We start from the raw sequence: 26,150 nt of genomic DNA, 5'->3' as shown, positions 1-26,150 counted from the left end.
CCGGTGGCACAGCGGTAGAGTTGCTGCCTTACAGCGCTGGAGACCCGGGTTCGATCCCGACTATGGGTGCTGTCTGTAAGGAGTTTGCACGTTCTCCCCGTGACCCGCGTGGGGATTTCGCAGAGATATTTGGTTTCCTCCCACACTCCACAGACGTACAGGTTTGTAGGTTAATTGGCTTTGGAAGAATTGTAAAGTGTCCCCAGTGTGTGTAGGATAGCATGAATGTGCGGGGATCATAGTCGGTGCGGACTCCGTGGGCAGAAGGTCCTGTTTCTGTGCTGAATCTCTAAACTAAACTAAACAGATAGTAGATATATTAGAGATGTTCTTGCTAGTTGAAGAATGCAACTGGCAATCATTCATGATGGCCGATACAAATTGTTGAAACTGTTATCAAATTGAATCTTCATCCACCCTTTGGTTCTCAATGGACCATTGAGATGATTTTTGTGCTTGGAGATGAGAAGATTTGAGTGTGGAAAAATGAGGCTCAATGCGTTTACATTAATCCTTTCTCCTCGCACAAACAAAGGCAGTGCTCAATTGTGGCATTAAACATGTTACTGGGAAGTAGGACACTCTTTAGTCTTCAACGTTTTTCCAAATATGCATAGGGCTTACGATCCATTGTGGCCGGATTGGAATCTTTCCACCATCACTGAATGAAACAGCTGCACATTAAATGCAATGATACGAATGACCTTCAGAAACAAATGCTGCGGGAAAGGAACATGGAAGCTGGGCAAGGCACCCTGCATAAAGATCTCTAGTTTCCAAAGCATCTGCTGAAAGATCTGTAGAAAGGAACTGCAGATGCTGGTTGATGCTGAAGTTAGACTAATGCAGGTGCTATCGCAACGCTGGTCGGCGTGGACTCAGTGAGTACTGAGGTCTGGGTGTGTCCACAGATCAATCCCACACACTCATACACTGAATCATATGGAGAGTCCACAGGATAATCTAACAAAGAAAAGATGTATAACACAGCAAAGAGTAGACAGAAGCCAGAGGATTGGGCAACTTTCATAGGACAACAGAAAGAATCAATACGGGCTGAAAAGATGAAGTACGAGGGGAAGCTGGCCAGGAATATAAAGAAGGACAGTAAAAGCTTCTTTAGATATGTTAAAGGAAAAAGAGTAGCAAAGTCAAATGTGGGTCCCTTGAAGGCAGACACGGGTTAAATTATTATGGGGAACAAGGAAATGGCAGAAGAGTTGAACAGGTACTTCGGATCTGTCTTCACTAAGGAAGACACAAACAATCTCCCAGATGTACTGGAGGACAGAGGATCGAAGGGGGTAGAGGATCTGAAATACATTTTCATTAGGCGAGAAATAGTATTGGGTAGGCTAATGGGACTGAAGGATGATAGGGTGCACCGTACAGTTGGGTATGGCTGCCCAGCCTGCAGCTGTCTGTCTTTTCACTTCTTTCTTGTATTTTTAGTGTTTAGTGTGTTTAAAAGGTGTTCTTTTTTTGTTTGGAGGTCTGTTCTTTTTAATGTGGGGGGGGGGGGGGGGGGGGGGGGGGGGGGGGGGGGGGGAAAACTGCTTGTCCTGGTCCCTACCTGGTCGGAGATGCGACTTTTCTCCGGGCAGCATTTACGACCCGTCCTCGCGGCCTACCAGCGGGCCTGGAGCAGCGTTTCCTGATGGGAACGCCCAGCACCACGGCTTCGGCGGCGTCACAGCGCTGGAGCGCTATCGCGGAGCGGGCGATGCTTTGCCCGGGTCACCGCGCTGGAGCTCTGGAATGCTGAGACCGCAGGTGAACATCACGGAGCTGGGGGTCTGTAGAGGGGCCAGCTGCGGGCGGCGGCGCTGACTTTAACATAGGGAGCCTGGGATCTCTCGCCGAGATTGCCAGTGGTGGAGCTCCACGGTCTCCAGTAAGGAAGCGGCCGTTCCAGGTGTCCCAAGCCGCTGAGAGGGTTCTCCCAACGCCGGAGCACCATCATCCGGCGAGAACGGCCAGGAACATCGGGCCGCTGTAGCGATGACTGCGGTGGCCTCAATAGGCCCGACTATGGGTGGACAAGGGGATGGGGACTGAACTTTGTGCCTTCCATCACAGTGGGCACGATTGTGGGGGGATGTTTTTATGTTTATTGTTAAATTCTTTAATGTTGTGTCTTTTCTTTATCTGTGTGCTGTATGGCAAGTCAAATTTCACTACACCAATTGGTGTATGTGATAATAAATGTCCTTTGTAAATCCCCGGCGCCTGATGGACTGCATAGAAATAGTGGACGCATTGGTGATTATTTTCCAATTTTCGATTGATTCACGATCAGTTATCCCACTTTTCAAGAAAGGAGCGAGAGAGAGAAAACGGGGAATTACAGACCAGTTAGCCTGGCCGGTGGTGGGAAAGATGCTGGAGTCAATTATTAAAGAGGTAATAATGGGGCATTTGGATAGCAGTAAAAGGATTAGTCCAAGTTAGCATGGTTTTATGAAAGGAAAATCATGCTTGACTAATCTTCTGGAATTTTTTGAGGATGTGACAAGTAAAATGTATGAAGGGGTGCCAGTGGATGTAGTGTATCTAAACTTTCAGAAAGCCTTTGATAAGGTCCTACACGGGAGACTGGTGACTAAAATTAGAGCACATGAAATTGTGGGTAGGGTGTTGACATGGATAGAAAATTGGTTGGCAGACCGGAAGCAAAGACTAGGTGTGAACGGGTCCTTTTCAGAATGGCAGGCAGTGGCGAGTGGAATGCCGCAAGGCTCGGTGTTGGGGCCGCAACCGTTTACCATATATATTAATGATTTGGAAGAGGGAATTAGGAGCAACACTAGCAAGTTTGCGGATGACACACGGCTGGGTAGCAGCGTGAACTGTGAAGAGGATGTTATGAGTTTGCAGGGTGACCTGGACAAGTTGAGTGAGTGGGCAGATGCGTGGCAGATGCAGTATAATATAGATAAATGTGAGGTTATCCATTTTGGCGGCAAAAACAAGGGTCAGATTATTATCTCAATGGGGTTAGGTTAGGTAAGGGGGAGGTGCAGCGAGACCTGGGTGTCCTTGTACACCAGTCACGAAAAGATGTCGTGCAGGTACAGCAGGCAGTGAAGAAAGCTAATGAAATGTTGGCCTTCATAACAAGAGGATTTCAGTATAAGAGTAAAGAGATTCTTCTGCAGTTCTATAGGGCCCTGGTGAGATCACATCGGTAGTATTGTGTCCAGTTTTGGTCTCCGAATTTAAGGAAGGACATCCTTGTGATTGAGGCAGTGATAGATATAGATATAGATATAGATATGCCATTTATTGTCACTATACATGTACAGTGAAACTGAAAGCTGCTCGTACTCAGTGCATACATACAATTTTACACAAAAAACAAGAAACAGAAAAACAAAACAGAAGGGAGATGCGGGGGGAATAGGTGCACAAATTCTACGGCGCTACATACATATATACAGATGGAAGTCCTGTTGGGCGGTGTAGTCAGTGCATGTGTGGATTTGAATTTATGGTAGATATAATTCTCGGGAAGCAGCTATTCCTGAGTCTGTTTGTCCTGGATTTGATGCACCTATAGCGCCTTCCAGAGGGCAGCAGGTCGAACAGTCCAAACGCAGGATGGGAGCTGTCTTTGGTGATCTTCTTTGCCCTGCTAAGGCAGCGGGAGGTGTAGATGTCCATCAGGGAGGGGAGAGGGCAACCAATGATCCTCTGCGCTGTCCTGGTTACCCTCTGAAGCCTCTCCCTGTCTGCCATGGTGCAGCTGCCATACCATGCTGTAATGCAGTATGTCAGCAGGCTCTCGATGGACGAGCGGTAGAAGGTCAGCAGCAGGTTAGAGTCCAGGTTGTGCTTCCTGAGGACCCTCAGGAAGTGCAGCCGCTGCTGAGCCTTCTTGATGACCGCTGTCATGTTGTCCGTCCAGGAGATGTCAGCCGCGATATGGACGCCGAGAAACCGGAAGGTGTTGACCCTCTCCACACACTCGCCGTTAATGTGTAGGGGGACTAAGTCGGTGCTGTGCCTCCTGAAGTCGACAATGAGCTCTTTTGTTTTCCTGTGTGTTCAGAGCCAGATTGTTTTCTGAGCACCAGGTTGTCAACTTCAGGACTTCCTCTCTGTAGGCTGCCTCGTCTCCCTTTGAAATAAGTCCGACCACAGTAGTGTCGTCAGCAAATTTGACGATGCGGTTGTTGTTGTGGGCCGGACTACAGTCGTAGGTGTAGAGACAGTATAAGAGGGGGCTTAGCACACAGCCCTGTGGGGAACCGGTACTCAACCTGCGAGTGGAGGAGAGGTGGGGGCCAAGTCTCACAGTCTGGGGCCGGTTTGTGAGGAAATCCTTAATCCAGGCACATGTGACAGTGGGGAGGCCGAGAGTGACCAGTTTACCAATGAGGATGTCCGGGATGATTGTGTTAAAGGCTGAACTAAAATCCACAAAGAGCATCCGGACGTAGCTCTGCCCCTGCTCCAGATGGCTCAGCACAGAGTGGAGAGCTACGGTGATGGCGTCTTCTGTGGATCTGTTTTGGCGATAAGCAAATTGGTGGGGGTCGAAGTCTGGTGGTAGATAGTCCTTGATGTGCTGGAGGACCAATCTCTCGAAGCACTTCGTGATTACCGGAGTGAGGGCAACAGGACGGTAGTCATTAAGGCTGGTGATGGGAGACTTCTTCGGCACAGGGACGATTGTGGCTGATTTTAGGCAGGACGGAATAACTGCCTGGGCCAGGGAGAGATTGAAAATTCTGGTGAAGATGGCAGTGAGCTGGTGGGCGCACGCTTTGAGCACCTTACCAGGGACTCCATCTGGGCCGGTAGCCTTCTTGGGGTTCACTTCTTGGGGTTCACAGTGCAGCGTAGGTTCACGAGATTGATCCCTGGGGTGGCGGGACTGTCATATGAGGAAAGATTGAAAAGACTAGGCTTGTATTCACTGGAGTTTAGAAGGATGAGGGGATACCTTATAGAAACATATAAAATTATAAAAGGACTGGACAAGCAAGATGCAGGGAAAATGTTCGCAATGTTGGGCGAATCCCGAACCAGGGGCCACAGTCTTGGAATAAAAGCCATTTAAGACTGGGGTGAGAAAAAACCTTTTCACCCAGAGAGTTGTGAATTTGTGGAATTCCCTGCCACAGAGGGCAGGGAAGGCCAAGTCACTGGATGGATTTAAGAGAGAGTTAGATAGAGCTGTAGGGGCTAGTGAAATCAAGGGATGTGGCGAGAAGGCAGGCATGGATTATTGATTGGGGACGATCAGCCATGATCACAATGAATCTCTGAAAAGCTATGTTTTGGATGCTATCCAATCAGAACAGATAATACTATACATAAATTCAATGCAATTGTAAAAAGGAAAAGATTAGTGGACAAATATATGTCTCTTACAGTCAGAGACAGGTGAATTTATAATGGGAAACAAGGAAATGGCAGAAAGAGAGGAACTGAAGGCAATCCACATTAGTCAGGAAATGGTGTTAGGTTAACTGTTGGGACTGAAGGCAGATAAATCCCCAGGGCCTGATGGTCTGCATCCCAGAGTACTCAAGGAGGTGGCCCTTGAAATCATGGATGCATTGGTGATCATTTTCCAATGTTCTCTCGACTCTGGATCAGTTCCTGTGGACTGGAGGGTAGCCAATGTAACTCCACTTTTTCAGAAAGGAGGGAGTGAGAAAACGGGCAATTATGGACCAGTTAGCCTTACATCAGTAGTGGGGAAGATGCTAAAGTCGACTATTAAAGATGTTATGGCAGCGCATTTGGAAAGCAGTGACAGGATCAGTCATAGTCAGCATGGATCATTTAACATATAACCATATAACAATTACAGCACGGAAACAGGCCATCTCAACCCTTCTAGTCCGTGCCGAACACGTATTCTCCCCTAGTCTCATATACCTGCGCTCAGACCATAACCCTCCATTCCTTTCCCGTCCATATAACTATCTAATTTATTTTTAAATGATAAAAATGAACCTGCCTCCACCACCTTCACTGGAAGCTCATTCCACGCAGCCACCACTCTCTGAGTAAAGAAGTTCCCCCTCATGTTACCCCTAAACTTCTGTCCCTTAATTCTCAAGTCATGTCCCCTTGTTTGAATCTTCCCTACTCTCAGTGGGAAAAGCTTATCCATGTCAACTCTGTCTATCCCTCTCATCATTTTAAAGACCTCTATCAAGTCCCCCCTTAACCTTCTGCGCTCCAAAGAATAAAGACCTAACTTGTTCAACCATTCTCTGTAACCTAGGTGCTGACACCCTGGCAACATTCTAGTAAATCTCCTCTGTACTCTCTCTATCATGCTTGACAAATCTTCTGGAATTTTTTGAGGATGTAACAAGTAGAATGGACAAGGTAGAGCCAGTGGATGTGGTCTATCTGGACTTTCAAAAAGCCTTTGACAAGGTCCCACACAAGAGATTAGTGTGCAAAATTAGAGCACATGGTATTGTGGGTAGGGTATTGACGTGGATAGAGAAATGGTTGGCATACAGGAAACAAAGAGTAGGAATTAACAGGTCCTTTTCAGAATGGTTGACAGTGACTAGTGGAGTGCCACAAGGCTCGGTGCTGGAAGCCCAGTTATTTACAATATATATTAACGTTTTAGACGAGAGAATTAAGTCTGACATCTCCATGTTTGCAAATGACTCAACACTGGTTGGCAGTGTGAGCTGCGAGGAGGATGCTATGAGGTTTCAGGGTGAATTGGATAGGTTGGGTGAGTGGGCAGATGCAGTATAATGTGGATAAATGTGAGGTTCACCACTTTGGTGACAAGAACAAGAAGGCAGATTATTATCTGGATGGCATCAGATTCGGAAAAGGGGAGGTGCAACGAGACCTGGGTGTGCCTGTACATCAGTCACTGAAAGTAAACATGCAGGTACAGCAGGCAGTGAAGAAAGCTAATGGCATGTTGGCCTTCATTGCGAGATGATTTGAGTTAAGAGCAAGGAGGTCCTACTGCAGTTGTGAAGGGTCCTGATGAGACCGCACCTGCAGTATTGTGTGCGATTTTGGTCTCCAAATTTGAGGAAGGACATTCTTGCTATTGAGGGAGTGCAGCGTAGGTTCATAAGGTTAAATCCCGGGATGGCGGGACTGACATATGATGAAAGAATGGGTTGACTGGGCTTGTATTCACTTGCATTTAGGACGAGAAGGGATCTTATAGAACCATACCAATTTCTTAAAGGATTGGACAGGTTAGATGCCCGAAAAATGTTCCAGATGTTGTGGAGTCCAGAACCAGCGGTCACAGTTTAACAATAAGTGGTAGGCCATTTAGGACTGAGATGTGGAAGAACTTCTTCACCCAGAGTGTTGTGAATCTGTGGAATTCTCTGCCACAGAAGGCAGTGGAGGCTAATTCGCTGGATGTTTTCAAGAGAGTGTCAAATTTCTCTCTTAGGGCTAAAGGAGTCAAGGGATATGGGAAAAATTAGGAACGGGGTACTGATTTTAGATGATCAGCCATCATCATATTGAATGGCGGTGCTGGCTCGAAGGGCAGGATGGCCTACTCCTGCACCTATTTTTCTATGTTTCTAAGCTAAACTCAAATACAGTAGATGGAGCAATGGGACAGAGTGCAGAATATAGTTCTCAGCATTGTAGCGCATCAGTTCCAGAGACAAAGTCTAATGTCCGCAATTGGGCAGAAGTGAATCAGACAGTATCCTAGCTTATGGAAGGACCGTTCAGAAGCCTGATAATAGAGTGGAAGAAACTGTTCCTGTGTCTGGTGGTGCGCGCTTTCTGCCTTCTGCCGGACGGGAGCGGAGAAGAAGGAATGACAGGGGTGGGACAAGTCTTATAAGCAGGTTGACCAAAACTGAACACAACAGTCCAACTATGTAGGAAGGAACTGTAGATGCTGGTTTACACTGAAGCTAGACACAAAATGGTGGAGTACTCAGCAGGTCAGGCAGCATCTCTGGAGAAAACGAATAGGTGACGTTCCAGGTCAAAACCCTCTGTCTGAAGAAGGGTCACGACTCGAAATGTCACCTATTCCTTGACCACCACCATTTTAAAGGAATTATTTACGTAGTCCTAGATCTCTCTGCTCTACAACACGCTCGAAGAAATCTTTGTTGAAAACTGTGAACTGTGAACAAAAGAGATCAGAATGTGCCGCTGAGTTGCAAAATGACCGAGTTGAGTTCACTTGGACAACATTCGCTGGCCCACCTTCATCAATCTCTATAACTCCATGACTTTAACTACAAGAACTAAGCATTCACAAAAGCTGAAGTGGTCTCCTGGGTTTGGAAAATGGATTCCGAATGAAATCACTTGAATAGGAGTGATAATGGGGGTTTCATAAATTATAGGAGCAGAATTAGACCATTTGACCCATCAAATCTTCCCTGCCATTCAATCATGGTGATCTATCTCTCCCTCTCAACCGTATTCTGCCTTCTAACCCATAACCCCCAACACCCGTTGGAATCAAGAACCTGTCAATCTCTGCCTTAAAAATATCCAATGTCCTGGCCTCCACAGCCGGCTATGGCAATGAATTCCACAAATTCACCACCTTCTGACTAAAGACTTCCCTCATCATCTCCTTTCTAAAGGTACATCCTTTTATTCTGAGGCTGTGCCCTCTAGTCCTAGACTCCCCCACTTATAGAACATCGCTGCGAGGATTGAATTAGCCACTAGATTGGGAAATCAGTTTCTTGGTTTAACTGTTAATCGACAAACATCTGAAAAATCCTTCGTAATTCTTCTCGGCACATTCCATTGGAGATTGAAATGCCGGAGATAAGAGTGTATGGTCAAGGGACGTCCATGTTGCATCAGTTTTATTTAGTTTAGAGATATAGCATGGAAACAGGCCCTTCGGCTTGCCATGCTGACCATCGATCACCTGAGTTCTATGTTGCTCACTCCATACACAATAGGGCCTGGTGCTCATCTGTGGGATCATGGTCCAAGGATAAGTAGGAGGAGGTGTGAGTCTGAAGAAGGGTCTCGACCCAGAAACGTTGCCCATTCCTTCTATCCAGAGATGGCGCCTGTTCTGTTGAATTACTCCAGCATTTTGTGTCCATCTTCCCTTTAAACCAGCATCTGCAGTTCCTTCCTACACCCTACACATTAGTGGTCATTTTACAGAAGCCAATTAAACTACAAACCCATACTATATACTGACCCCAGTGTCAGGGGTTATGAGGAGAAGGCAGGAGAATGGGGTTAGGTGGGTTAGATAGATCAGCCATGATTGAATGGCAGAGTAGACTTGATGGGCCGAATGGCCTAATTAGAGTCATAGAGTGATACAGTGTGGAAACAGGCCCATTGGCCCAATTTGCCCACACTGGCCAACATGTCCCAGCTACACCAGTCCCACTTGCTTGTGTTTGGTCCATACCCTTCCAAACGTATCTCTTCATACTCGGGTCTGTTTCCAAGCTGTATGACTCTATGACACCGTACAGTGGTGCAACGATAACGTTGTTACCAGACACCCAGGTTCAATCATGATTATGGGTGCGGAGTTTGCATGTTCTCCCCGTGACCAAGTGGGTTTTCTCCGGGTGCTCTGGTTTCTTCCCACACTCCAAAGACGTGCAGGTTTGTAGGTTAATTGGTGTCAGTAAAATGATGTAGGATGGTGCCAGTGTGTAGGATGGTGCCAGTGTGTAGGATGGTGCCAGTGTATAGGTGATTGCTAGTCGGTGACTCAGTGGGATGAAGGACCTGTGTCCGTGCTGTATCTATAAACTAAATACTAAAAGTAAAGACTGTTACGTCTATGACTCACAGCAGGGCTGGATAGAGTGACAATAGACAATAGGTGCAGGAGTAGGCCATTCGGCCCTTCGAGCCAGCACCGCCATTCACTGTGATCATGGCTGATCATCCCCAATAGGTACCCCGTTCCTGCCTTCTCCCCATATACCCTGACTCCGCTATTTTTAAGAGCCCTCTCTAGCTCTCCCTTGAAAGCATCTGGAGAACCCACCTCCACCGCCCTCTGAGGCAGAGAATTACACACTCACCACTCTCTGTGAGAAAAAGTGTTTCCTTGTTTCTAAATAGCTTACTCCTTATTCTTAAACTGTAGCCCCTGGTTCTGGACTCCCCCAACATCGGGAACATGTTTCCTGCCTCTAGCGTGTCTAAACCCTTAACAATCTTATATGTTTCAATGAGATCCCCTCTCATCCTTCTAAACTCCAGAGTGTACAAGCCAAGCTGCTCCATTCTTTCAGCATATGACAGTCCCGCCATCCCAGGAATTAACTTGTAAACCTACGCTGCACTCCCTCAATAGCAAGAATTTCCTTCCTCAAATTAGGGGCCCAAAACTGTACACAATGCTCGAGGTGTGGTCTCACTAGGGTTCTGTACAACTGCAGAAGGACCTATTTGCCCTATATTAGATTCCTCTTGTTATAAAGGCCAACATGCCATTCGCTTTCTTCACTGCCTGCTGTGCCTGGATGTGGAGAGGGTGCTTACGCTAGTGTTAGAGTCTAAGACCAGAGGCCACAGCCTCAGAATTAAAGGAAGTTCTGTTAGAAAGGAGATGAGGAAGAATTTCTTTAGCCAGAGGGTGGCGAATCTGTGGAATTCATTGCCACAGAAGGCTGTGGAGGATAAGGCAGAGATTGATAGATTGTTGATTAGTACGGATGTCAGGGGTTATGGGGAGAAGGCAGGACAATGAGGTTGAGAGGGAAAGATAGATCAGCCATGATTGAATGGCAGAGTGGGCATGATGGGCTGAATGGCCTACTTCTTCTCCTGGGACTTATGAACTTCTGAACAGAGAGCAATGTTTTATTTTATCGTTGTTTTCAGAGATGGAACTGGTCCAAACAAAACCTTAACCGAAACATTTAAGTTATTCCAGATATTCATACAGTATATTCTCATCACAGATTTGCGTGGCAGCCTTGCCCATCGCCCAGAGATGATGGAATTCACCTCCGCGGGGTATCCCCCAGTTTTGAGCGCAAAATCTCCCTTGGGCAAGCCCCCATTTTGTTGATTTGGGATTGCTTTACAAATAAACAATCATTCATTACACCAATAATTAAAATGCAACTAGTCCCCAGCTTACACATCAAAACAGTGCAGGAGTGCAGTCACAACTTAGGCGAGGCAGTAGCATTTGCACACAGCAGGTCATAATGAGTACACAGCTTTGAAATGCTTATTGATGAACTATTTGTTTTGGCAGCAGAAGATTACACAGGACGAGAGTTGTGCCATCAGAATGGGATCAACTTTCTCTGGCACTAAGTGGAGTAGATGCTGAAGAAGTAATGTTATCACTGATTCAGACAAATGTTTGGAGTATTGCGTGCAGTTCCAACTTTTAGACAAATACAGTGCGGAAACAGGCCCTTCGACCTCCTTGCACTGAACGTTATCCCCTTATCGTGTATCTATACACTATAAATGGCTCGATTGTGGTTCTGTATTGCCTTTGTGCTGACTGGATAGCACGCAACAAAGGATTTTCACGGTACCTGGGTACACGTGCCAATAACCTAAACTGTAGACTGTAAACCAAGACCTTGCCGCCCAGCGATCAGTGACTGAAGAAGGATCCCAACCCGAAGCGTCTCCTATCCAGAGATGCTGGATGACCCGCTGAGTTCCTTTGGACCCTAGAGATACAGCGCGGAAACAGGCCCTTCAGCCAACCGAGTCCACGCCAACCAGTACATCCCAGTACACTGGCACTATCCTATACACTTGGGACATTTTATATTTTTACAAAAGCCAATTAACCTACAAACCTGCACGTCTTTGGAGTGTGGGAGGAAACCAGAGCACCCAGGGAAAACCCACGCAGGTCACGGGGAGAACATACAAACTCCGTACAGACAGCACCCGAGATCAGGATGAAACCCGGTCCTCTGGCTCTGTAAGGCAGCAGATCTACCGCTGCACCACCGTGCTGCATATGACTGAACGCAACAACACAACTAAAGGCTTAAAGCTTGCAAAAGTATCCACGCACAGAGCAGCCAGGCATTATGCAAGCCAGTATTGGAGTGAATTGTGTAAAGAAATTCAAGCTACAGGTGACTGTGGAAGCCTTTATGCCACCTTCACACCTTCTCCCAGCTGTTATCAGGGAACTGAACCATCCTACCACAACCAGAGAGCAGCTACCATGTACCCCATTGATGATCCTTGGACTACCTTTGATCAAACGTTTATCTTGCACTAAACGTTATTCCCTTATCATGTATCTGTACGCTGTAAATGGCTCCATTGTAATCATGTGTTGTCTTTCACTGACTAGTTAGCATGGGACAAAAGCTTTTTTGTTGCGTGCCTCTAATGCCCTCTAATACAAACATGCAAAACCCTCTAATACAAGCATGATTCTGGTGAAGTAGAGCACATCAGCGCCTCTCCTTCCTGAGAAGACTAAGGAGAGTCGGTATGTTGAGAAGGACTCTCTCTAACTTCTACAGGTGCACAATAAAGAGCATGCTGACCGGTTGCATCGTGGCTTGGTTCGGCAACTTGAGCGCCCTGGAGCGTAAAAGACTATAAAAAAAGTAGTAAACACTGCCCAGTCCATCATCGGCTCTGACCTTCCTTCCATCGAGGGGATCTATCACAGTCGCTGCCTCAAAAAGGTTGGCAGCATCATCAAGGACCCACACCATCCGGGCCATACTCTCATCTCCCCACTACCTTCAGGTAGAAGGTACAGGAGCCTGAAGACTGCAACGATCAGATTCAGCAATAGCTACTTCCCCACAGCCATCAGGCTATTAAACTCGGCTCGGACAAAACTCTGAACATTAATAGCCAATAATCCTGTTTATTTGCACTTTATTTATTCATGTGTGTATATATTTATACAATTGTGGTGCGTGGGTCTCAAAAGGAGGCACGAAGTCCAGTGTTGAGAAGCACCTTTATTGTATTCCTCCCGGTTGAAGGGAAGACGAAACCAGAAAAATATGGCACCCAAACCCTGCCTTTTAAACCCTCCGGCTGAGGGCCGCCTCCGGACTGCACCACTCCTGTGCCGACGGGTTCAGCAGTATAATGGCACGACCCTTAGGTATATGGACACACTGATCTGTTCTGTATTCGTGCCTACTATGTTATGGTGGGCTAAAGCAAAGCAAGAATTTCATTGTCCTATCAGGGACACATGACAATAAACTCTCTTGAACTCTTGAACTTGAACCTCTGCACCCTCTCCAAAGCCGCCACATCGTCCCTGTAATGGGGCGCCCAGAACTGCAACAGTTCATCCTTTGCATCATTCTTCATTGACAGGCTTGGCATTCCAATCACTGCCATGCTATGATGTTACACAAGCTAATGATGTCATAACAATGTTAGGGCCAGTGTAGTTAGGTGTAAAGGCATTCCTAATTGAGTAGTTATTGGTGATCACTGTCAAGCAATGTCTTTGGATTTTGGAAGTTGAACTTTTCAAATATGGGGGTTACTTTATTTGGGATATTTTCTGAAAAAAAATTAAATCTCTGTTCTCGGAGCAGAATTGGGCCATCCAGTCCATCATGTCTACTCCACCACTCAATCACAGCTGATCAATCATCTATCATTCCCCCTCAACCCCATTCTCTTGCCTTCTCCCAATAACCTCCGACATCCATACTAATCAAGAATCTCAGTCACAATCAGTCTGAAGATTAGGTCCCCTAATTTGAGGAAGGACATTCTTGCTATTGAGGGAGTGCAGCGTAGGTTTACAAGCTTAATTCCCGGGATGGCGGGACTGTCATATGCTGAGAGAATGGAATGGCTGGGCTTGTATACTCTGGAATTTAGAAGGATGAGAGGGGATCTTATTGAAACATATAAGATAATTAAGGGTTTGGACACGCTAGAGGCAGGAAACATGTTCCCGATGTTGGGGGAGTCCAGAACCGGGGGCCACAGTTTAAGAATAAGCCATTTAGAACCGAGACGAGGAAACACCTTTTCACACAGAGAGTTGTGAGTCTGTGGAATTCTCTGCCTCAAATGGCAGTGGAGGCGGGATCTCTGGATACTTTCAAGAGAGAGCTAGATAGGGCTCTTAAAGATAGCAGATTGTGGATGATCAGCCAAGATCACAGTGAATGGTGGTGCTGGCTCGAAGGGCCGAATGGCCTACTCCTGCATCTATAGTCTATTGTAGAAGGTTCCCGATCCGAAATGTCACCTATCCATGTTCTCCAGAGATGCTGCCTGACCCGCTGAGTTACTCCAGTGCTTTGTGTATTTTTTTGTAAACCAGCATCTGTAATTCTATGTACGTCATTCTCTTTCCTCGCCTATTGTTTAGAAATTAGACTTTAAGGATACAGTGTGGATACAGGCCTTTCGGCCCACCGAGTCTGTGCCGACCAGCGATCACCTCCTACAGTTTAGTTTATTTGTCAAGTGTACCGAGGTACAGTGAAAAACAGTGAAAAGTACACTGAGACTACCCCACCCACTGGAGACAAATTTCAATTTTGCCAAAGCCAGTTAACCTACAAGTTTGTACGTATTTGGATTAGGGTTAGGGTTAGTTTTTGGAATGTGAGAGGACACTGTAGCACCAGAGGAAACCCACGCGGTCACAAGGAAACTGTACAGACAACACCCGTAGTCAGGACCAAACCCAGAGAGTTGAGCGCTGTAATGCCCCTGTCCCACTTAGGAAACCTGAACGGAAACCTCTGGAGACTTTGCGTCCCACCCAGGTTTCCGTGCGGTTCCCGGAGGTTGCAGGTGGATGCCGGAGGTTGCAGGTAGTGGAAGCAGATAGGGAGACTGACAAAAACCTCCGGGAACCGCACCGCAGGTTAACTGGCTTTGGCAAAATTGAAATTTGTCTCCAGTGGGTGGGGTAGTGTCAGTGTACTTTTCACTGTTTTTCACTGTACCTCAGGGACAGGGGCATAGGGCAGCAGCTCTACCGTTGCGCCACCGTGCCGCCCCCCACAAATGCACATTCCATGATCATTCACTGAACAGGATGATTGAGAGCAAAGAATGACTTACCAAGTTGAGGAAGGTGAGGTACTTCCACTGACCAGCATATAAGAACACTCCGGTGGGTGCGTGGTCAGCGTGAGTGTTGAGAAGCACATGTACAAGAAGCAGATACCATCCAAAAGAGGTGATATGAAACACTGCAGACAGAAGTGTTGAAGCCATGCTTGCACCTGAAACTGAGGTCAGAGTTGGAAGCTTTACTCTAATCATATAATCCCATTGGATGATACCACTGCCCATGCAGGATGGGGTGAAACAAGCTCGACAATTGAAATCAATCACATAGTTTACACTAGTTTTCAACCAAATCATTATATTTTTGCCAATGCTTTTGCTTTACCTGTTTCTCTGGGTGGTTGTTAACTAAAATCAGAGTAGTGAACTCTTTGGCAACACACAAAAAGTGAACATGATTGCCAATTGTTAATAGACCAGTCAATGGCATTTAACGTTGGTACTTGTGCAATGTAGATGCAACATTCAAAGGGTTCATTGTTTCTTGAAATGGGATGCAAAGTACAGAGCACTCACTGTTTGCTAATTATCACCCAGTGCCATTTACATCATGTTTCCAAACACACAAAAGTCAACCTTTTTCGAACGGTCATTTTACTGTGGAAGTGGAATAACAATTACTTAACACTTGATATTTAACACACAAGGTAATGTGAAATATATTTTGTCCGTTTAAAAATTCCCACTGCACCAATGGCTCACTGTGACTTCAACTTGTATATTGTGTTATCACTGAAAGGTTGTGACATGTCTGCCTGCAGAATATAGGATTAGACAATAGACAATAGGTGCAGGAGTAGGCCATTCAGCCCTTCGAGCCAGCATCGCCATTCAATGTGATCATGGCTGTTCATCCACAATCAGTACCCCGTTCCTGCCTTCTCCCCATATCCCCTGACTTCGCTATTTTTAAGAGCCCTATTTAGCTCTCTCTTGAAAGCATCCAGAGAACCGGCCTCCACCGCCCTCTGAGGCACAGAATTCCACAGACTCACAACTCTCTGTGAGACAAAGTCTCCTTGTCTCCGTTCTAAATGGCTTACCCCTTATTCATAATTATGTTGTTTAGTTTTGTAGATCTTATTTAGTTTAGTTTAGTTTAGTTTAGAGATGGGGTCAAGGAATGAGAGTTCACGTCGCGACCCTGCTTCCACCAATCTTTCTGCTACCACGCACAAGAAGCTCAAGACCAACACCATTGTCTGCAGATGCCGAGAAGTGTGTTCCACTCTAGCTGAACAATTTCTTATCTTGATGTGGACTCCATATAACCATATAACAATTACAGCACGGAAACAGGCCATCTCGGCCCTCCAAGTCCGTGCCGAACACTTATTTTCCCCTAGTCCCATCTACCTGCACTCAGACCATAACCCTCCATTCCCTTCCCATCCATATACCTATCCAATTTATTTTTAAATGATAAAATCGAACCTGCCTCCTCCACTTCCGCTGGAAGCTCATTCCACACGGCCACCACTCTCTGAGTAAAGAAGTTCCCCCTCATGTTACCCCTAAACTTCTGTCCCTTAATTCTGAAGTCATGTCCTCTTGTTTGAATCTTCCCTATTCTCAATGGGAAAAGCTTATCCACGTCAACTCTGTCTATCCCTCTCATCATTTTAATGACCTCTATCAAGTCCCCCCTTAACCTTCTGCGCTCAAAAAAGTAAAGATCTAACTTGTTCAACCCTTCTCTGTAACTTAGTTGCTGAAACCGAGGCAACATTCTAATAAATCTCCTCTGTACTCTCTCTATTTTGTTGACATCCTTCCTATAATTGGGTGACCAAAATTGTACACCATACTCCAGAATTGGTCTCACCAATGCCTTGTATATTTTTTACATTGCATCCCAACTTCTATACTCAATGCTCTGATTTATAAAGGCTAGCACACCAAAAGCTTTATTTACCACCATATCTACATGAGATAAGAAGACTCGATAAGAAGAAGAAGTTTAGAGTTAAAGAGCGGAAACTGGTCCACTGAGTCCGTGCTGACCAGCGATCCCCGACACACTAGGGACAATTTACAATCTTTACCTACAGAGCTGTATGTCGTTAGTGTGGGAGGAAACCAGAGCACCCGGGGAAAACCAACGCTGTCATGGGGAGAACGTATGGACTCCATATCGTCATTACCCCGGGTCAGGATCGATCCCAGATCTCTGGCGATGTCAGGCAGCAACTCTACCGCTGCACCACCATGCCGCCTCTTGTCATGACCCTGTTGTCACATTGAAAATAGGTGCAGGAGGAGGCCATTCGGCCCTTCGAGCCAGCACCGCTATTCATTGTGATCATGGCTGATCATCCCCAATCAATAACCCGTGCCTGCCTTCTCCCCATATCCCTTGATTCTACTTGATCCTAGAGCTCTATCTAACTCTCTCTTAAATCAATCCAGTGATTTGGCCTCCACTGCCCTCTGTGGCAGGGAATTCCTGCCGGTCAGTTGGTGGGGGCGCTGCTTACGCACTTCAAATAATCAACGATTACGTGAAGAAGGCCGTCAGTCCGCATGCGCGTCAATCTTCAAAGCAGCGGTGTGAAATCACAGATAAGAGAAGTTGACCTGAGGATAGTAAGATTTTGAAGAACTGGAACTACCAGATGACCTTGATAGTATGAGGGAGGGAGGGAGCGGTGGGCACGTAATCGCTCATCGTAACTCCTCATAAAATCAAGATCAAACTTCAAACTGGTAAGTTCTAGTTTAATCTTACTATTTTACTTCGGAGTCACTTGAGTGACTACGTGAAGATTTTAAAGCTCTGTGATTTCACGCCGGATACGAGTCCAGGCGTCACACACTGAATGGATTGACCATGGATGAGTGAAAAAAGTAAAGCATTCAGACATAACGTAGTTAGGTAATAATACTGATGCTTTAATATGAAAAGAAAAATAATAGTAACCCCTCCCATCCTGGGGGGAAACTACAAAACAGAACCTAAAATGGTACGTGCAAACACCCCTGGTCCGGCAATAGGTTTGTTGTAAAACCGGTGGAACATCTGTTCATTGGCCCATCCTGCAGCCGCTAGGATGTTATTGAGGGGAACGTCCATTGCTCTCACTGCCGACGTAGATGCAGCCCTGGTGGAGTGAGATTTAAAAGTGTAAATGTTCACTCCTGCACTCGCCAGTACCTCGTTTAACCATCTTGAATGGTTTGTGTTGATACCTTGTGGTAAGGCTTTTTATAACTGAATAGGGCCGATAGCTCAGAGCCTCTGAGGCCTTTATTGACTCTTATGTAATGGTGTATATGTGATACGACACACAACCGTGGATCCTCGAGGTATGCCAGGAACTCTCGCTTGAGCCCTGGCAACCCTGGCCTGCTCTGTTTGATCAAATAATCTATGAAAAAGGTTATTACATTTACATTGGTGGTCATGTTGTCGAGACGCAGCTTGTGCAACGTCTGGACTCGTTGTGCAGTTACCAGCGCCATCAGCATGACCACCTTAAGGGTGAGCTTAGATAAGGGTAGGGAGGGAGCTGGTGCCCACTGGCAAAGCAGTGTAAGAACCAAGCTCACGTCCCAAATGTCCGTGACCCGGGACCAGGGTGGTATGGAATTAAAAATGCCCTTCATGAACCTAGTTATTAAAGGGTGCGTCCCTACCGACCGGTGCCCTGACCCCACCATTAAATAGGAAGATAGTGCGCTTCTGGCACTATTGATGGCACTGTAGCTTAAGTTTTGGTCATGAAACAGGGCAGATAGGAACTCCAGGACATCCGTGATGCGTGCTGTGTCATACGACATGTTTGAGACAGAACAGAACAACTCCCACTTCTTGATGTGAGAGATGCACTGTCTTTGAGTACTGTCCCTCCAGGCCATTGTTATCACATCCACGGTTCGTTTAGACAGTCCGAGCCCCAGGTATGGTCTCCTCGGAATCTGCAAACCAATAAATTGATCCGGTCATGAAGTGGATAGTTGCTCCCCGTTACTGGGTGAACGAGTAGTTCCCTGCTCTTGGGGACAGCCATGAAAGGCTGTGTAATCATTCCCAGGATTTGTGGAAACCAAGACTGTGTAGGCCAGTCAGGCACTACCAAAATGCATGTGGCGTTGTCTTGCTTGATTTTTGCCAAGCATCGGCCGATGAGGCAAAATGGGGGAAATGCATACAGAAAAATTCCTCCCCAATGTAGAGAAAATGCATCTACTGCCACTGCCCCTGGGTCTGGCTCCCAGGACACATATTTGGGTAACTGGTGATTTAATCTCGATGCGAACAAATCAATATCTGGAATGCCACACCGGGTGATTATGTCGTTAAATACTGCACGATTCAACATCCATTCTGTGTTGTCCTTGAATATCCACGATCTGGTGTCCGCCACCGTGTTGTATCTACCTGCTAGGTAGATAGCTGAGACCCAAATGTCCCTCGCAATACACCAGTGCCAAATAAGATTTGCCAATCTATCACAAGATACAGACTTAACACCACCCATGTGATTGACATACACCATCACGGTTGGGTTGTCAATCTGAAGTTGAACATGCACATGTTGCATAGTGCTGCAATAAGCCTTGAGCCCATAGAGTGCCCCCAACAACTCTAAGTAGTTAATAGCATGTTGCTGAAGAATTAAGGACTCCTGCTCATTTCACCTACCACTGCAGCTGAAGATGGTATCAGTTGCTCCCCATCCTAGGCCGCTTGCATCGGTTTGTAAGACGACCGATGGAGTAACCAGCAAAATTTTCCTGGAGCTATGACGTATGTTCACCATTGTAATTCAGTAATGGCCTCGGCTGGCAATCGCATTGGTCTACTGAATTGGCCAGCATGGGATCTGAGTGCCTGTTCCTTTGCACGTTGTAAATTTTGATGGTGCAAAGGCCCGTAACACACAGCTGGAAATGCAGCCACTAGTTTGCTAATTACACTCGCTGTTTGTCTAATTGATGGCTTTTGTTTAACAATAAGGTCGTTGCAGGCTTTACTTAACTCTAATTGTTTGCCCCTAAGCAGTCACTGACATGTGAATTGAGTTAATTGTAAACCCCAGGTAATCAATAACCCTGGTAGGTGTCAATTTGGACAACTGGATGGATGAGAAAACCCAATCTTTCAAACATGAGTTTGGTGGCTGAGACGGATGATTCTGCTGATTCCATGGGGACCCCAAAGATTAGAATGTCATCCAAATATGCCATGACTATGTGATTCTGAGCTCGTAGTAGCCCCAGAATAGGTTTCAGTAGTTTGGTAAATAGTCTGGGAGCTGAAGTCAGATCATTAGGCAATGCTTTGAACTGTCATTATTGACCCATCCAGTTAAATTTCAAATATCTCCTGTGCTCCCTGTGAATAGATACCGAGTAGTATGCATCTTTAAGGTCGATGCATGCCATATAACCACTTTTAGAAACCAGTTGGATGGCAGTGCCAAAGTTATCCATTTTGAAATGTTTATACTGCACAAAAGTGTTGAGTTCCGTTAAGTCCAGGGTGATACAACATCCTCCATCCTTTTTCCGCTTGGCAAATATACTGGATACAAATTGGTGAGGTTCCAGATGCGACCTCTCAATGACCTCTTTATTGGATAGAGTTTGGATTTCAGCTTGCGTATGGTGTGAGAAAACATATGTGCGGTTTGGTGAATGTTGTGTGGGTGGTAATGAGTCAATAATGAACTCAATTTTGAACCCTCATAAACTGTGTAGTATAAACGGATCCCCTGTGACCCAACACCATTCATTCAAGAAATGTTGCAATCTCCCCCCAACCGGTGCGTGAGGCATGTGTAAGGTGTACCACAAGGAACTAGGTAGACCTACCTCAGTAGTTACTGGCGGATGGTGCTGGTTTTCGCTCGCGAGGTTTGGGAAGTAGAGCTGGTGGCGGGTGCCCTCTGCGCATCCTTGCCATGGGCTGGCTGGGGCCCACCCCTAAAAATGACCTTGATGCCTCCAGTTCGTGTCTTCCACCAGTTCCGGGGACCCTAGGCAGGTATCCCCTGTTGCTGTAGGGTGCGTAGGGGTGAGCCCGGTATGATGAGCCCCTAGGTGTGGTTTGGGCCCTACTCATGAGGGGGATGGTCTTCGCCTCATCGTCCAGCTCCCGAACCTGCCTTGGCAGATCTTCCCCAAATAGATAATTGGCCGGCTGGACGTTGCTGGCCTTGCACAGCACAGAAAACATGGGGTTTGATGCTGGCCGGATTGCGTTCTTGTGCAGGCAATTTATTTTGAAGTAATGCCACTGCGTCCTGTTGAGTATCGGTCAGTAGGTCCCCATCTACAGACCTAGCAAAGGCCGTGATACCAGAGGCCAGTAATTTCAGGACTTTCTGGAGCTATACTTCCTAGGCTCTGACACCCGCTCCAATGTGACCCCAGATGGAGTGATTCACGGCCGGCACATTGAGGGAGGCACAGTTTGCAGGAGAGGGGTACCTGTTAGTGGTCTCCTCCATAGTCAGGTCGTCATTTTTGGCCACCTTGCTCAGAGCCCCCCTCCGCCATACGGGTGTGGAGGATTTTTCCCATCGATGACAAGTCAGAGCTATTAATGTTTTAAAAAAATTCACCATTCTCTCTGCTGCCCCTGCTGGAGGGAGGGGGAAGGACTATAAAACCAGGAAGTGGTGTGCCTCACTCAGTTTCTGCAAGATGGATGAAGCCAAGGGTCACGTCTCTCTGAGCTCTGAATAACATTGAACAAATGTCTACACAACTGTGAGTACCCTTAATGTGGTTTGAAAATGAGAATATGGTTTGTTTGAAGTAAAAAGGCACTGCCTGCAAATGGTTGTTTGGGTGCTTTGGCTTGAAGTTGAAAGGCACTACTTACTGCAAATGGTGGCTTGGGTGCTTTGGCTTGAAGTTGAAAGGCACTACTTACTGCAAATGGTGGCTTGGGTGTTTTGGCTTGAAGTTGAAAGACACTAACTGCAAATGATGGCGAGTGATTTGGCTTGAAGTTGAAAGGCACTTCTTACAGCAAATGGTGGCTTGGGTGATTTGGCTTGAAGTTGAAAGGCACTACTTACTGCAAATGGTGGCTTGGGTGTTTTGGCTTGAAGTTGAAAGGCACTAACTGCAAATGATGGCTTGGGAGCTTTGGCTTGAAGTTGAAAGGCACTACTTACTGCAAATGGTGGCTTGGGTGCTTTGCTTGAAGTTGAAAGGCACTACTTACTGCAAATGGCGGCTTGGGTGCTTTGGCTTGAAGTTGAAAGGCACTGCTTACTGCAAATGGTGGCTTGGGTGCTTTGGGATGAGGTTGAAAGGCACTACTTACTGCAAATGGTGACTTGGGTGCTTTGCTTGAAATTGAAAAGCACTACTTACAGCAAATGGTGGCTTGGGTGCTTTGGCTTGAAGCTGAAAGGCACTATTTACTGCAAATGGTGGCGTGGGTGCTTTGGCTTGAAGTTGAAAGGCACTACGCTGCAAATGTTGGCATCAGGTTGAAAGGCACTACTTACTGCCAGAGAGGTCATGACTTTGTTTGAGCTGTGAATCAACTGAACACTGAATGTCTACAGAACTGTGAGTTTGGAGTTTTGAGTGGTTTTATGGTGGTTTCACCCTGCATGAAATGGTATGAAACTGCACTGGAATTCAGTGGCATTGCACCCTGCTTGAAGTGGTTGGAAACTGCACTTGAATTCAGTGGCCTTGCACCCTGCTCTTAGTGGTTAGAAACTGCACTTGAATTTAGTGGCCTTGCACCCTGCTTGAAATGGTAGGAACATGGATTTGAATTTGGTGGCCATGCACCCTGCTTGAAATGGAATTTCAAGGAATAATCATGAGTCATCAGCCGTGAGTGAGCTGCCAGCAGATCAGGCTTGAGGGACTGAGCTGTCACCACAAGAACCCATACCAGCACTCCAGAAAGCCCCCCCACTGGCCACCAATATTGGAATTGGTGGAGAGGTGAAATATTACGTTGGGGGACCAGCCCTCCCGTGTGAATCTGGGACCCAACGGATCCCACTTAGTTTAGTAATTAATATTGTTGGCCAGGTCTTCATCCAGGGGTGCTCCTAATGGTGAGGATATGGTAAATATGGATGGCAATAGTGGCACTTCAGACCCGTGCCCCTGGGAATGCTCACCCACTGTGGCTCCAAACTCGGAGTCAGGAAAATACTGACCCGGTGTACTCCCCCCTCCAGCGCAGAAGACACTTTGCAGCCCCATGAATGAAGCCGCTGGTACGGGCTGCTACGGAGACCCATGTTGATACTGCTCCCTCCTACAGAGCAGATAATTCTGGAACCACCTCTCCATTAGGTGCTCCTGCCAGTCAGTCATTGGTGCATGCTTCAGATGTAATGACGTGCATGCGGACTGACAGCCCTTCTTCACGTAGTCACTCACGTGACTCCGAAGTAAAATTCCCTGTTTTCACCCTCGCTCCTTTCTTGAAAAGTGGGATAACATTAGCTATCCTCCAATCCACAGGAACTGATCCTGAATCTATTGAACATTGGAAAATTATCAGCAATGCGTCCACGATTTCTAGAGCCATCCCCCTGAGGACCATGGGATGCTGAACATCAGGCCCAGGGGATTTATCATCCTTCCGTCCCATTAGCCCACCCAATACTATTTCTCGCCTAATGAAAATTTCTTTCAGTTCCTATACCCCCTTAGATCCTCTGTCCTCCAGGAGATGTACAGTGCATAGCTTTTGTTGTGTGCTATCCTGTCAGTAGAAAGACTATACATGATTCAAATCAGGCCATTTATAGTGTACAGATACAGGTTACAGGGAATAACGTTTAGTGCAAGATAATTTCCAGTAAAGTCGAATCAAAGATAGTCTGAGGGTCTCCAATGAGGTCAGTCAGGACCACTCTCTAGTTGGTGGTAGGATGGTTCACTTCCCTCCTAACAGCTGGGAAGAAACTGTCCCTTAATCCAGAGGTATTCATGTTCACACTTCTGTACCTTTTGGCTGATGAAGAGGGGAGAAGAGGGTGTGACTGGTCCTTGATTATTCTGCTGCCCCCCCCTCCTAATCTCCAGCCTTTGTTCCAACCATCTAACAAATCAAAAAGCCCCCCTATCTGCGCCCACCTCTCACCTGCCACGCTTTGTCCTATTCTCCCACAGACCGCCCCCATACAATGTCTGAAGAAGGGTCCTGACCCGAAACGTCACCTATCTATGTTTTCCAGAGAAGCTTAGGGGCGGCAGGGTGGCACAGCGATAGAATTGCTAACTCACAACTCCAGAGATCTGGGTTCAATATTGACTATGGGTACGGAGTTTGCATGTTCTCTCCGTGGCCACGTGGGTTTTCCCTGGGTGCTCCGGTTTCCTCCCCCATTCCAACGATGTGCTGGTTTGTAGGTTAATTGGCTTCTGTAAATTGTGTACTAGTATACAAGTGATCATGGTCAGCGTGGACTCAGTGGACCGAAGGGCTGGTTTCCATGTCTTATCTCTAAACTAAGCTGCATGACCTGCTGAGTTACTCCAGCACTTTGTGTCCTTTTATATATTAACCAGCATCTGCAGTTCTTTGTTTCTATGTGTGGATTGCCAGTATCTGCTGTTGCTGTGAACACCTACGTATGGTGTAGGCTGGATTTCCAGTAAGCATCATATATGATTGACGTTCAGTAAGTTTATCATCCAAAAGGCAGATAGCACTGCTACGATCGAGCTAAAGCAGTGAAGATCTACAACCAAATATCAATGTAGGTTCAAAGCAAGTCATTTTCAGATGAAAGCTACTGAGCATGTTGCAGATGTTATCTCATGCAACAATAGGCCACTCAAAATTCATGGAAATGTTGCGACCGGCCCAGAAATATTTAACTGGATTAGTCATGCACACTAATGGCACAGCGGTAATGTTCAAAGACTAAAGAAATTCCTCCTCATCTTTCTAAAGGCACATCCTTTTATTTTGAGGCTGTGGCCTCTGGTCCTAGACTCTCCCACTAGTGGAAACATCCTCTCCACATCCACTCTATCCAGGCCTTTCGCTATTCGGTAAGTTTCAATGAGGTCCTCCCTCATCCTTCTAAACTCCAGTGAGGAAGGCCCAGTGCCGTTAACCCAATCATCCCTGGGATCATTCTATTGTTTTATTATTCATGTTTAATGTTTTATGTATCATTCTTAACTGTCACTGTGTGTCATGTTATCACTTGCGGGCGGAGCACCAAGGCAAATTCCTTGTATGTGAATACTTGACCAATAAACTTATTAATTCATTCATTCTTTCATTCTAGTAAACCTCTTCTGGACCATTCCCAACCACAGAACATCCTTCCTCCTATATGGGGCCCAAAACGGCTCACAATACTGCAAATGCGGTCTGACCAGTGCCATATTAAGCCTGATCATAACATCCCTGTCCTATTAATCTCAATTATGCTTGGTCTGAGGCCCAGGCAGATGAATTCAGTTTAATGGCATCATGTTTGGCACAAACAGTGCAAGCCGAAGGGCCTGTTCCTGTGCTATGCTGTTCTATATTCAAAAAGAGTCCTTTTTCACAAGGGGGCAGCCTTTTACTTGTGTTGTTCAACTGTGTGACCCTTGACTTCCATGGGAAGATTCTGCCATCCCTATCCCATAGCTTCCTTGCAATGAGTGGCGACATTGGCAACTCATGTCAGTAGCTGAGGAAACATGCCTGCTGTATGGTGGTGTGACATTTTCAGGGTTATTTCCTAAGGTGGGACCTGTGAGGAAAGGTATTATTAATGCAGATTCAACATCTAATGCACCTTGGTCCTGAACCTAAGTACTGTGTATTCAGAAAGTATTCAGACCCCTTCACTTTTTCCACATTTTGTTACGTTACAGCCTTATTCTAAAATGGATTAAATTATTTTTTTTTAAATCATCGATCTACATACAATACCCCATAATAAAGAAGCGAAAACAGGTGTTTAGAAATTTTTGCAAAGTAATTAAAAAGAAATAACTGAAATATCACATTTACATAGTACTTTGTTGAGGCACCTTTGGCAGCGATAACAGCCTCAAGTCTTCTTGGGTATGATGCTACAAGCTTGGCACACCTGTATTTGGGTAATTTCTCCCATTCTTTTCTGCAGATACTCTCAAGTTCTGTCAGGTTGGATGGGAAGCGTCAATGCACAGCTATTTTCAGGTCCATCCAGAGACGT

General features: G+C 46.2%; 1 protein-coding gene across 1 annotated transcript in view; it reads right to left on the bottom strand.

Moving 5' to 3' along the window:
• LOC129707882 (androgen-dependent TFPI-regulating protein) overlaps positions 1 to 26,150 on the bottom strand; it is an 85,140-nt gene that overhangs the window by 30,795 nt on the left and 28,195 nt on the right. Inside the window, exon 2 of the mRNA XM_055653300.1 lies at positions 14,998 to 15,167. Coding sequence (XP_055509275.1) covers positions 14,998 to 15,153 — 156 coding nt within the window. The 5' untranslated portion in view covers positions 15,154 to 15,167. The remainder of the gene's footprint in view (positions 1 to 14,997; positions 15,168 to 26,150) is intronic.

Source organism: Leucoraja erinacea, chromosome 2 (assembly GCF_028641065.1).
Source record: "Leucoraja erinacea ecotype New England chromosome 2, Leri_hhj_1, whole genome shotgun sequence".
NCBI classification, from domain to species: Eukaryota; Metazoa; Chordata; class Chondrichthyes; order Rajiformes; family Rajidae; genus Leucoraja; species Leucoraja erinaceus.
This window is presented reverse-complemented; position numbering and strand designations above follow the sequence as displayed.